This window comes from Danio aesculapii, chromosome 10 (genome assembly GCF_903798145.1).
Source record: "Danio aesculapii chromosome 10, fDanAes4.1, whole genome shotgun sequence".
Lineage (NCBI taxonomy): Eukaryota > Metazoa > Chordata > Actinopteri > Cypriniformes > Danionidae > Danio > Danio aesculapii.
This window is the reverse complement of record NC_079444.1, coordinates 19,254,638-19,269,237: the sequence shown is the minus strand read 5'-3', so window position 1 is coordinate 19,269,237 and position 14,600 is coordinate 19,254,638. Positions and strand designations below refer to the sequence as shown.

Here is a 14,600-nt window from a genome sequence, read left to right as displayed (position 1 = left end):
CCTGCTTATTTTTCCCCCGATTACTGTTTAACTGAAAGCAGATTTTTTCCCAACACATTTCTAAACATAATAGTTTTAATAACTCATTTCTAATAACTAATTTATTTTATCTTTGCCACGATGGCAGTAAATAATATTTGACTAGATATTTTAAAGTAACATTTAAAGGCTTAACTAGGTTAATTAGGTCAACTAGGCAGGTTAGTGTAATTAGGCAAGTTATTGTATAATGATGGTTTGTTCTGTAGACTATCTAAAAAAATATAGCTTAAAGGGGCTAATAATTTTGACCCTAAAAAGGTTTTAAAAAATTAAAAACTGCTTTCATTGTAGCCGAAATAAAACAAATAAGACAAAAAATATTATCAGACATACTGTGAAAATGTCCTTGCTCTGTTAAACATCATTTGGGAAATATTTTAAAAAAGAAAAAAAAATTCAAAGAGGGGCTAATAGTTCTTTTTAGTCATTTTCGCCAATCTGTGTGAACGGCACAATATAGTTTGTTGTTGTTACACTTTCATTTTTAGAGCATCATTGTTGTGTAAACATACCCCCATTCACAAAATCTTTTCATTTTGGCTCCCTGCTCACACTGCAATCACAAATCGCCACGGGTTGCCATTAGTTAAGATTGATGATCCGTGATTGCAGTGCACCAATACAAGCAGCCTTCCAGTGATCAATCATCCGAGAGATTTGTGTGAAGAAAACGCCAGCGAGGCGCTTAACAGCGCATTCACTGTGCTGCACAAAATCTGCTTGATCCAGCATGTGGGCGTATTTTGCCACAGCAGTGATTTAGAGACAAAGTCGATAGAACATGTCTTGTTTTCAACCTTAATATTTGTTATGCAACAGGGTGCGAACACCGATGCAGCAAGCATGAGCGCGCTGTCTCTGTTTACTATAGTAATAGGATATGAAGCTTACTCTGCTGAAAGGACCAGCACAGGTGATTGCGTAGCCTGATATGATACAATAATTGCTTTTTATGGTAAAATGAAAATAGTATTCATAGCTTTATATTATTTTCTCCCTTTCATCCTACATATGGAAAGTAGTTTGGAAAATAGATGGAAAATTAAATCAAATATTTAGCTTTTTTAGAAGGATTAATTAAACTTAGTTTTGGAGGAGGCAAACATATTATATTGATGTAGCTGTACATTGTATGAGCAATATCACGTGAGTAACAGTGCGATGTGGCTGTATATCGGCACTGGTGTGAGGCATGCATTGGCATGAGGCCGCACTAGTGTCCCTCTAGTGATGATATACAGCCATATCACACTGCTACGAGTGAGACATTGTGTTTATACAACAGTTCGACGGCATAATCCTGTGTGTAAAAAAAGAAAATCAAACACGAGAGTCTAAAAACCCTTTTGTATGAGGAACTACTTTCTTCCGCCATTCATTCACATCTGCAGCTGACGTCAGAACAGCAAAAACCGTTGCTACTTCACAAACGTCACTTTAGAGCTAGTATTTGAATGATTCTCTAGCGTAATGTCTAAAGTGATGACAAAACAGGTGATTATGCTGACATTTTAAGATTTTGAGGCTGAACAGCATGAAATGTCATCAGTCTAAAGAGATATTTCCCAGTATTTCTCTGTTGCAATCAGGAGAACACAATAATTATCCCCAAAAAAAGCCAAAGCAAAGCAAACACTACCAGATTACTGTTGTGTTTGCTATAAGGAAAAATGCTAAACACATGCAGGCTTCTCTTCTTTATTTTTTACTGAACTAGTCTGCTGTAACGAAAACAGGAGACACACTAGAAACGAACAGATGGACAACCAAAAAGTAACTCAGGGTTAGATATAAAGAGGCCAACAGAAAAAACATACATTCCTGATATCTGAGTCCCATCTCACACTCAATACACTACAATTATATGGTATGAAAAAAGCAATACAACATAAAAAAGAGAGAGATCAACTTAGAATGTCACTTGAATGTTTAATATTGCTTGAAAATTACACAGTTTTTCCTCCTCTGAGGGCTTAATATGTGGTCAATGTAGCCATCTTGTGGATAGACAATGTCAACCGTCTTTGCTCTGCTCAATGAAAGCATAATGGCCGTCTCTCAGAAATTTTATATATTTAAAATAGGCACTATCCTTATAAATAAACTGCATAGTTGCAATCTAAACAACTACATTCTCGACTAAAAAAGCCTCATTACAAGCTTCAAGTACATTTATGTTGTCCAACAGCAGCAATATTTCTCAAACTGTAGAGCGACCTCTGCTTGTTGCTGTATGTGGGCAGAGTAATACACAAGGGTGAAGGGTGAAGAGGCTGGACGAATGATGTTTTTTGCAGAATATCACACGGCTATCAGCCAATCAGATTTAAGATTCAAGAACCAGACAGAACTGTTGTGTAAATGTATTTAAAAATGCTTATTGTAACAGGGTTAGTATAATAATTAAAAACTAGATATGTTTGTTTCTAACTAAAAATGTTAAATACATAAGTTAAATTAAACAAATTAATTCCTTTTAGTTAATAATAAATGAATGAATATATATATATATATATATATATATATATATATATATATATATATATTAATTATTTTTTCTTCTGGAGAAAGTCTTATTTGTTTTCTTTCAGCTAGAATTACACGAGATTTAATTTTTTTCATTATACACTGATTAGCCTAATTATTTTAACTTACCTAATTAGTTAAGCCTTTAATTTACACTTTAAGCTGAATAGTAGTATCTGAAAATATTTAGTAGAAAACTATGTACTGCAATCAAAGCAAAAACAAAACCAGTTAATTACAAATGAGTTATTAAAACTATGTTTAAAAATGTGTTGAAAAAAATCTTCTCTCATTTAAACAGAAGTAGGGGAAAATATACAGTTTGGCTAATATTTCAGGAGGGCTAGTAATTCAGACTTCAAATAGAGTAAGCTTCACATATACAGTTGAAGTTTACTTTGCTTAAAAATAGCTTATACCATAGCCTGTAATGACATAATAATCTCATATTGAAAATGCCTTGTGTTGTTTTGCTGTATTACAGTCATGGGTGTGCTGATGTCCAAGAAGCAGCAGGTGGAGAAGGTGCAGAAGTGCAGTGTGGTGGTGTCAGCGTTTAAAGACGGTCTGAAGGATCGAGCGGCTCCAGCGGCTGCGGATCAGACTGAAGATGTGATCACCGAAAATGGGGACGGATCTGCTGAAGGAGCCCAGCAGACTGATACAGAGCACCCTGAACTGAAAGACAAGGACAGCAGACCAAATCAGCAGGCTCCTCCCACAGAGGAGCAGAGGGCCAATCAGGAGGCTTGGGGACGTCTCCGTGATGGTAAGGGGGTGGAGCCTGAGGACTTAAAGAAGGCTCATCAGCTCATTCCTCCAGCGTTTGTGCGGCCAAAGAGAGACGTCAATGACGACAAGCCAGTGGATGTGATGCTCGGACAGAGAGAGCAGGTAAAAGGGCTGAAAGCATTTTAAATTCTAAATGATTCTTTTTTTATGAGAAATGAATATATTTAACTACTCTATAATGAGCTTTTATTTGTTTATATTAAATAATTACATGAAAGATGGAAGACCATGGGCATAGCAACCGGGGGGTGGGGGGGAAGACAGGGGGGATACGTCCCCCTCACTTTTAGAGACAGACAATTTAGAAACAGGTGATTAATAATTATATGAATGTATGATCTCATACTGCTGCCCCCCCCCTACTTTTAAAATGTCCGCTACACCCCTTCGGAAGACCAATGAAAAATTTTTCCAAAATATATTTATCTTAGTGAGTTTTGATGTAGCATTTACTAAAGGACTCATAAAATGTTATAAGCATGTTAAAAACAAACAAAAAAATTACTAAAACTAGAATTTACACACATAAATAAATCTAACAATAAAAATAGAGCACATTAAAACTATTAATAGTTTGGATTGGATTGTTTTATGGTTTGGATCATATTACAATACATGAGTGCGGGACTGGATTAATCAGTGCAAAGAAAAAAAAGACAAAACAGCTATAGCATATGGTAAGTAAAGGGGAAGGAGAGTAACATAAATTTTGGGTGAAACACATAAGCAAACACACAATATCAACAAGTGAGGAACAAAATATCATGACTAACTATAATATACTATATAATACTATATATAATATACTATATAATATAGGTGTAGCAACGCCTTAGCAACTACTCAGAACACCCTAGCAACACCTTAACAATGACCTAGCAATGCCTTAACAACTACCCAGAACACCCTTATAACCGTCTAGCAACACCTTAGCAACCACCTAGCAACACCGTAACAACTACCTGGACCACCCTAGCAACCGCCTAACAACCACTCAGAACATCTTAGCAACCATTTAGCAACACCTTAGCAACCACTCAGAACCCCCTACCAAATGCTGTTTTAAATTCTTCAAACTACTTCAATTATTAAAACTTAAAAGCTACTTCAAACTTTCAGACGAGACTTTCTCAAGCCACCATGAAGTTTGTCTACGAAGTTTACTTTTCTAGTTGTACCTGCAATTAAAAAAAAAACACTACACTAAAGTTACTCCCATAATTCACACAACGCATCATACAGTAGGATGTAAGACAATGGTAGATATGAGCTATGATGGCGACGCAGTGGCGCAGTAGGTAATGCTGTCGCCTCACAGCAAGAAGGTTGCTGGTTTGAGCCTCGGCAGGTTTAGTTGGCATTTCTGTGTGGAGTTTGCAGGTTCTCCCTGAATTCGCGTGGGTTTCATCAGGGTGCTCCAGTTTCCCCCACAGTCCAAAGACATGTGGTACAGGTGAATTGGGTAGGCTAAATTATCCGTAGTGAATGAGTGTGTATGGATGTTTCCCAGAGATGGGTTGCAACTGGAAGGGCATCCGCTGCGTAAAACATGTGCTGGATAAGCTGGCGGTTCATTCTGCTGGGAAAACCCCGGATTAACAAAGGGACTAAGCTGAAAAGAAAATGAATGAATGAATGAATGAATGAATGAATGAATGAAAGAGCTATGAGACAATAATTGTCTGCAGTTTGGTGGTTAAACGTTGTAATTAGTATTATTTCTACCAAATCACATGCATCCCAAATTCTGAAATGTGGTCTATGAATCACAATTCAACTACTGTATGATCAATATCTAAACTATGCTGTTAAAATGAGAGCAAACTTTAGCCCAGCCTCTCTTGACCTCCATATCTGGTTACTTACACCATGAAAATGCCCCGATTACAATGAGAAAAAATAACTGAAGTAAAATATATGCACACTTGATATATATTTCCAAACTGTTGGTGGAGGTTATCCTCTCATTGGGAGCTACAGCGGCTCTGTGATGCTCTTAAGTGTGTAAATGGCAAGACTGTAAGTTGGGAAAGCTGATCTCAGCTCAGCCTAAATGGCAGCTCAGGTTTGTTGACAGTACGTGGGCAGCGGGTATAGGCTGTGCTGGAAGAACCAGGCTGGGTGAGCTGCGCTGGCGTCTGGGATCAGTCTGAAATTAATTGGGGTCAGTGAAGCTTGCGGCGATGGGGCCAGAGAAGAGCCCCTCCACACAACTCCACTCAACAGAGCGCTTTTGTTTTCCCACTGTCTCTCAGCAGATAGAAAAGACATAAGAGCAGGCGGAATGAGATGCAATTTGGCTCATCTTAGTGAGGTTTGTCTAGATGCATTTGCTGATGTTGAAATATGGTTCTAGAAAATGCATAAATAAACAGAGAGCACTGGCACGAATGAAAAATAGAACAGCTGGTGAATATGAAAAATGTATTTTACTTTAGCAATATGCTGCTTCTCTACCATAAATTATTTTTTTTGGTGAAAATGTACAAGTATTATTAGGTATTGAGTCCTCATTAATGCAAATGTCTAATCAGGCAATCGTATGGCAGCAACCACTCATGTTTTTTTTTCAGATTAGAATTTACTTTGTCATTTATTTATTTATTAAATAAAACAGAAAAACATTGTTTTTGATTTCAGAATAGTTAAGGAATCAACATTTTATGAAATAACCCTGATTTTCAATCACAATAAATGAAGACATTTACTATATATAACTGTTATGTTTTGTTTGCACAAATAATAAAAAATATTAATAATAAAACAACACTCTAAATGGCAATATTTGAAATTTTAATTAAATTTAAATTTGGAATAAATGTTATCAGATTTATAATAAAAAAATATTTGCATTTTACTTGAGATATTACTGAATAAACACTGTAAATCCTAAATAGATCCTAAATACAGTCTACCTGTGAATGTTTCTCTTTTTTTTCAAATATTTCCTGTTTCTCATGTGATGTTTAACAGAGCAAGGGAATATATACACTTACTGGCCACTTTATTAGGTACACCTTACTTGTACCGGGTTGGGCCCCCTTTGCTTCAGAACTGCCTTAATCCTTCATGGCACAGATTCAACAAGGTACTGGAAATATTCCTCAGATATTTTGGTTCATATTGACATTATAGCATCACTCAGTTGCTGCAGATTTGTTGGCTGCACATCCATGATGTGAATCTCCCGTTCCACCATGACCCAAAGTCGCTCTATTGGATGGAGTTCTGGTGACTGTGGAGGCCATTTGAGTACAGTGAACTCATTGTCATGTTTAAGAAACCAGTCTGACATGATTCGCGCTTTATGGCATGGTGTGTTATCCTGCCGGAAGTAGCCATCAGAAGAAGGTGGTCATAAAGGGATGGACATGGTTAGCAACAGTACTCAGGTAATGCTCAGTTGGTACTATTGGGCCCAAAGTGTGCCAGGAAAACATCCCCCACACAATTACACCACCACCTAAACCAATCTACAGAACTGCCCCTCACTAGATATTTTCTCTTTTTCTGACCATTCTCTGTAAACCCTAGAGATGGTTGTGCGTGAAAATCCCAGTAGATCAGCAATTTCTGAAATACTCAGACCAGCCCGTCTGCCACCAACAACCATGGCATGTTCAAAGTCACTTAAATCAGCTTTCTTCCCAATTCTGATGCTCAGTTTAAACTGCAGTAAATTGTTTTGACCATGTCTACATGCCTAAAATGCATTGAGTTGCTGCCATGTGATTGGCTGATTAGAAATTTGCGTTATTGAGCAGTTGGACAGATGTACCTAATAAAGTGGCCGGTGAGTGTAGATGTAATTGAAGTCAAAATTATTAGCCTGTGAAAATTTGTATTATTTTTGAAATATTTAATAAACATGGGGTCAGTAGAGTTTCACTATTCCAGTAGTTAAATGCCAGTCAAATGTAATGAAGCTCAGAGTACTGAAGCAGAGCTTGAGTCAGATTCACTGGCAAGGTGACGTCCTTTGGCTCTTCTGATCGCCCTGTTTCTAAATCCAGCACCTCAGACTCTCTCCCCCGCGCTCATATCACAGTCCTCACTTCCCTCAGAGACACATGTCACAATTTGAAGAACAAAGATAAAGGGTGTCAGGTGCCTATGCAAGAGTACGATACATTTTGCATCTGGAATGTCTGAGAAATATCCGATCCCTTCTGTACTAGTGGCACAATAGCTACACATTTTTGGAAAGCTCATATTTTATTTTTGATTAATTGGCAACTTATCCCATGATTCTGAACAGACTGAACAAAATAAAAATAACAAGTAATTGGCTGGAGGCTCTGAACAAAATGTTTATATGATGTGAAGGGTCATATGATGATTATTTTTGACTTTTTCTACATTGTGTTAGCTGTTTGTGTATGATGCTCAAAGAAACAAAGTTCACAAAGAGATTTCTAAAAAAAGAAAAAACTTCTCTAGATCTGCCAAAACCAAGACATTGAATAAATTCGTACATATTTACTTCTCTATTTGAAAAAAATTCATAATGCTACCCAAATTGCTACACAAAAAGCAGCTGTGGTTAAACTGAGCTGAAACTTTCTGAAGACACATATTTAAACACACACTCACCGGCCACTTTAATAGGTACACCTGTCCAACTGCTTGTTAACGCAAATTTCTAATCATTTAGACATAGTCAAGACGATCTACTGCAGTTAAAAAGCATCAGAATGGGGAAGAAAAGTGATTTAAGTGACTTTGGCATGATTGTTGGTGGCAGACGGGCTGATCTGAGTATTTCAGAAACTGCTGATCTACTGAGATTTTCATGCACAAGTACCAACTGAGCAATGTGTCAACTCCACAGTCTACCCGGGTATTGTTGCTGACCATGTGCATTGCTTTATGACCACAGTGTACCCATCTTCTGATGGCTACTTCCAGCAGGATAACGTGCCATGCCATAAAGCGCGAATTACGTCAGACTGGTTTCTTGAACATGACAGTGTGCTCACTGTACTTAAAAGGCCTCCACAGTCACAAGAGCTCAATTTAATAGAGCACCTTTGGGATGTGGTGGAACGGGAGATTCGCATAATGGATGTGCAGCCGACAAATCTGCAGTAACTGCGTGATGCTATCATGTCAATATGGACCAAATCCCTGAGGAATATTTCCAGTACCTTGTTGAATCTATGCCACAAAAGATTAAGGCAGTTCTGAAGGCAAATGGAGGTCCAACCCGGTACTAGTAAGGTATACCTAATAAAGTGTCAGGTGCGCGTATATTAGATATGGTCAAAAGTGGCAGCATATGACTCTTTTAGTTACATTTGAATATTGAAATATGATTCAATGACTCACTCATAAAGACTTAATTTGTAGTTTCATTGCTGGATGAATCAACATTTCGAAAAAATCTCTTAAACGAATAATTCAACAACATATACATTTTTGAATAGTCACAAGTTGCCACCTACTGGCATAACAATGTAATTAAAGCAATCTTTATTTGAATGTAGACATCAGTATTTATATACACACTTCCATATTTTTTTTTCCCAGAGTGATGGGTTGCAGCTGGAAGGGCACCCGCTGTGTTAAACATATGCTGGATAAGTTGGCGGTTCATTCTGCTGTGACGACCCTCGATTAATATAGGGACTAAGCCGAAAAGGAAATGAATGATTGAATGAATGACTTCCATATTTTCCCCCAGTATGAAATTTGTCATTTGGAAATTTGTAATATTTTGTTGGTAAAACCTTTTTCATCAATGTATAAACCGTATAATCAGTGGACACACATTCACAAATCTTAATGTTCGCTGTGATTGTGCCTTTGTTGACAGTTTTTTAAAATAGTATTTAATTGTGTGGCTGATACAATTAAAACTGCAATATTTAAATGATCAATAGTGCTAGTGCATCTTTAGTTCTGGGGAAGTGTTTCAAGAAATGCAAATTTTGTTATTTTCTTGCTTGTTTTTTGTTTCTTGGAATGAACAAGAGATCAGTTCCAACTCTTTCCCCTGCAGGTCTCTTTTCACATTGCAATATTTAGCTCTGTTTGTGGGTTTGCGTCATCTCACCTCCAGAACTAGCATCAGAAGTGCTGTAACTGAGCAGTGACTCATTGTGGAAGCAGCTTTTTAAACCATCCAAACTTCTGTAGAGATATTCGGTTCTGTATTAAAATGATATAAACTTTGAACTACAATTGTGTCTCTACACGTTTACGAGGATTTAAAATGTCTGACCCTGAGTTGCATTAATGAGACAGATTGTCAATAGTTATGTCTTGTCTGTCTCTGCATGGATGACGCTACAGCAAGGAAGAAACATTGAAGAGGGAGGATTAAAACAGAAGAAAACTAATATATCAGCATGAAATATATATTTTATATAAGATCCAGATGATTAGATGTAGACTTCATCAGCCATCGACCACCTTTTTTGTAAACACTCATTGTCGGGTGGTGTAAAATACTTCATTTGGTTTATTGGCAGGAAAGAAAAGTTCAGCTTTGTTTCAGCTAATGATAGTCGAAGCAATTGGTTACTTTAATTTCAGAAGTATATGTAAAACTTGAGTTTAAAATACAAAATTTGTTACAACAATAGGAATTGAGTTGTGTTTTTACATGTTTCGCAGTCTAACTACAAGTAGCACTTGTGGATGTGAATGTTGTTTCTGCGCTATTGGGGACACTTGGTGAAATTACAAAAAATATAACAAATAAAATAATTTTAAACGACCTTTGTACTTCACATTAATATTAAAATATTTTACAGAATTACTTTTTGTAGAAGAGCTATTATTCATATAGAGAAATTAATAGAATCTCATATTTATAGCAAGATGAAATTTCCCAATAGGTTGCACAACATATAAAACGACAAACGTTTTACAAAAGCAAAATGTTTCCATTCTGTCAAAGTTTAGCATTTCAAACACTTTAAATAAATTTCCCTCCCGGGATCAGTAAAACGTTCGGCTGCATTCATCAAACCAGCATGATGTCCACATATCATGACATGAAAGTAAACCACATGCAGTTTCAGATGCTGTAGCCCTGTGCACCACAGGAGACTTTAAATGAGCAGGGAATGTCAAGTGAGATTACTTCTATATCTGGTGACCTTTAATGGAAAGAAACTAATGGCAGGAGGTATAGTAGTTTGATTATGAAAGTGTTCCTTTATTGATGAGTCACTATACTTGCTGCCATGTGTTATTATGCACTTTCAATGGCCTTTAAAGTGAGTGTGTTTACATGTGCATTCTTTACATCTGACGACGGTAAACTTACATGGACATCTGTTATCTAATTATTTATCTTCTTAATCAGACTGGATTGTCATTAAAGTGTTTACCTTTTACGAAACATTGCATTTTATATGTTATCGTACATAGATGGATTAATGGCAAACACCATTATGTCCCCACACAATGCCATCTGGCATCTCCTTCATAATTTCACATACCAGTTTGTCTTCCTTATGGGCAGGGTGCGAATTACAGGGGGGTCTAAACCCCCCTAATCAACACTTGATCCCTTTGAAAGATGTCAAAGACGTTTGGGGGTCAACAAAACAAAGATGTTTCACATGACAACCGACATAACAAATAAAATACATTGACATATTAGTATGTTTGGATGTAACTTTTAGCAAATAAATCAAGTATGTTATTAATAAATTGCTGTGCATGGAAATGTTTTTAATATCAGTCTCGTTGCTAAGTAGCGACTGATTTATCTGTTTTGTGTCCCGCTGTTTTACGTTCAGCCTGTGAACGATGAGATGTGTGAAGTGTGTGAAGTTTGGACGGCTGACGATCTGTTCCCCTGCCGGACGTGTACGCGGGTCTTCCATGATGGCTGTCTACGGGAGATGGGCTACCTGAGCACTGAAGCCCTGCAGGAGATGAGAGAAACAGCCCACACCACCACCGGCTGGAGCTGCTACTACTGCGTGAGTTCACTCATACACATAAAACCATACACTAGCTGTGTGGAGCTGGTATTGTGCATATGAAGAAAAAAAAAAACATGATTTACCATCATTCAGGAGATGCTTTTATCCAAAGTGACTACCATCGAAAAAGGTGGTAAAGTGATTCATTCTAGAGACAGTACTCTCATGAAGTGCTAGTACTAGAAACCCTCTGATTTTGTTAGTAAAATAAAAGCTAGAGTAAGTAAGGATTAAGAAATTACATTTTTTTTTGAAGTTCATGGATCATGCAAGGCAAGTTTATTTATATAGCACATGTGCCCTTCTTAAACGGGAATAAAAGTATAATAAAATAAAAACAAATAATAAAAGTGATTAAAACAGACAAAAACAGCTTAAAATGTGTTAAAATAGGTTATAAAAGATTGTAAAAGAAAAGAAAGACATAATAGTGTGATCTGTCGTAAGTATCACAGTGCTCATTCAGTAAAGGCACAGCTAAACAGATGTGTTTTCAGTCTTGATTTGAATGTGCCTAATGTTGGAGCACATCTGATCATTTCTGGAAGTTGATTCCAGCAGTGGGGGGCGTAATAGCTGAAGGCAGATTCACCCTGCTTTGACTGAACTCTTGGAATTTTTAATTTACTTGATCCTAATGTTCAGAGGGATCTGTTAAGTATGTATTATTATTTATAGACAAGTAATAATACTTTAAAATCTATTCTGAATGTAACTGGGAGCCAGTGTAAAGACCTGAGGACAGGTGTGATGTGCTCTGATTTTCTGGTTCTGGTCAGAATCCTGGCCGCAGCATTCTGGATGAGCTGCAACTGTCTAACTGTCTTTTTGGGAAGGCAGATGAGGAGTCCGTTACAGTAATCCACCCTGCTGCTGATAAAAGCATGAACAAGTTTCTCACTGAGTATGTTTACATGGACACCAATAATTAGATTTTAATGCGATTATGACAATACTCTGATTAAGAGTCTACCATGTAAACTGCTATTTTTGATTAATTTAATCAGATTGAGGTCTTAGTTGAACTAAAGAGAAATTGATTTACGATGTGTGGAGTATGCTGCATTATTGAAGTGCACAACAGACATGTAAACACCTTAATCAAACTATTACTGTCATGATAGGACTTTTCGCTGCATCTTGTGACAGGATAGTCCACACACACACACACACCCGCACACACACACATGGCTGTTTGACACTCTCTGCACCTACCGAATCAGTGCAGACTACTGACACCTGCGTCGTGAAATGTGGAGTTTTTTTTTTCCCCATTCAGCATGCGTTATAAACTTTCATTAAAACAACTCTTCCAGCAGTTCATAGTTGCATCCAATATCTCGTTTGTCTCGGGGGCATGCATAAAATGATTCTGAATGAAAGTGACTACGTTTACATGGACATCAGTAATAAAATTAATTGCTTTAATCTAATTATGAGAATAATAAGACTAAGATGTTTGAGTTGCTTTTTGAGTGTTACTTTCATGATCCTGTTTTACATGTTATAGCATTCGATTAACGTCATTGCGTCACCACGCTACTCGCATTTCCTCTGGAGTTTCATGCAATTTCAGGTGTTTTATTTTTAATTTGTCGACTTTAACTGCAGTTTGGCACTTTCACTTTCATTCACGAACATTTCATGCACGCCCTCCATGACAAACGAGATATTGTATGCAACTATGAACTGCTGGAAGACTTGTTTCAATTGAAGTTCATACCTCATGCTGAATGGAAGAAAAAAACCACATTTCTCGATGCAGGTGTCTGTGGTCTGCACTGACTGGGTAGATCCAAAGAGTGTCAAACCGTATTGTGTTAAACAGCTGAGTGTGGGTGTGTTTGTGTGGACTATCCTGTCACAAAACGCGGAGAAAATTCCTACATGATAATAATTCGATTAAGGTGTTTACATGCCTGTACTGCACTTCAATAATGCGACTAAAATCGGCATACTCCACATGTCTTAATTCGATTTCTTTTTAGTTCTATTATGACTTTAATCTGATTAAATGAATAATAAAAAAACACCGTTAACATGATTAACTCTTAATCAGAGTATTGTCTAAATCGCATTAAAATAGAACTATTGGTGTACATGTAAAAGTAGTCAGTGAAAGTGCCAAACTGCAGTTAAAGTCGACAAACTAAAAGTGAAACACCTTAAATTACATGAAACTCCGGAGGAAATGTGAATAGCGCGATGACGAGATGACATTAATCGAATTATGTGTTATAACATGTAAAACGAGATCATGAAAGGAACATTCAAAAAGCAACTCATGTAAACACCTTAATCTTATGATTGTCTTAATTAGATTCAGGCAAATAATTCGATTACTGATGTCCATGTAAACGTAGTCACTGAAAACAAAGCATCTAATTCTTGCAAATTAAATGGAAAAGATGTGTATTTAATTTTTTATTGTACAGAATGGTTTCTAGTAACTATGATCCACCGATTTCACTCAGGAGTCAGTGAATCAGTGTATTTATTTGTGTGGCTGTCCTAGATTTGTGTCTGAGTTGATGCTTTAGCAAAAATATTATAATATGCTGCTTCTTGCATGTCTTGCACCAATTTTGAAGTGAAATGTCCCTTGAGTGGCACTAAAAAAAAGCATATTATGTTTTCTCAGAATGAGATAAACATGTCTTTGTTGAAATGTTCTTGTTTGTTCATACATAGTATGATGGCAGTTCAGAAATACAATTGCAAATAAGTAGTGCTATAAAGATATTTCATTATTGCGTCTCTAACGAGATAGTGTTAAAGAAAAAAGTGTGATACAAAATACATTTGCTAAAGCAATCAAACCATTTACTATGTTTTTACACTGATTTGAGTTTTTTGCCATGCTATTTCACAGGACTGATTTCCAAACGCTCAAATGCATAATTCTCCACCAGATGAGTTACCAAGCAAGTTCACTATGTTGGAAAAGCCATACATATGGAGACAGATGTGTGCTGCAAACATAACAAAGTATTATAAATCATGCACTATGGTAAAAATGGAAACATAGAAATGGCTGTTTATAACATGTCTGTTCTGGTGTAAAAAGCCACAAAGTGCTGTCATATTTTTGTAAACAAAATTGTGGGCAAATGACTTCAGATCTTTCGTCAGTAGTGTAGTGATGTACGGTACAAACCATCTCTCTTACAGAAGTTATGAACATATTGGCAATCTGTGAACATGATTCCTGGAAGTATGATCTGTTAATTAAAGTATCTTAATTCTGACCACAAAAGCAACAGTGAGTCTGTGCCACCAAAGCTTCTCCTGCCAGCT

The 14,600-nt window shown here is 36.8% G+C and overlaps 1 protein-coding gene across 2 annotated transcripts in view; it reads left to right on the top strand.

Annotated features, from left to right (window-relative positions):
• The window catches only part of phf24 (PHD finger protein 24), a 56,066-nt gene that overhangs the window by 22,308 nt on the left and 19,158 nt on the right, over positions 1-14,600 (top strand). For both annotated transcript variants that reach the window (XM_056467321.1, XM_056467320.1), the window contains exons 2-3: positions 3,053-3,462; positions 11,115-11,300. In XM_056467321.1, coding sequence (XP_056323296.1) covers positions 3,055-3,462; positions 11,115-11,300 — 594 coding nt within the window. In that variant the 5' untranslated portion in view covers positions 3,053-3,054. The remainder of the gene's footprint in view (positions 1-3,052; positions 3,463-11,114; positions 11,301-14,600) is intronic.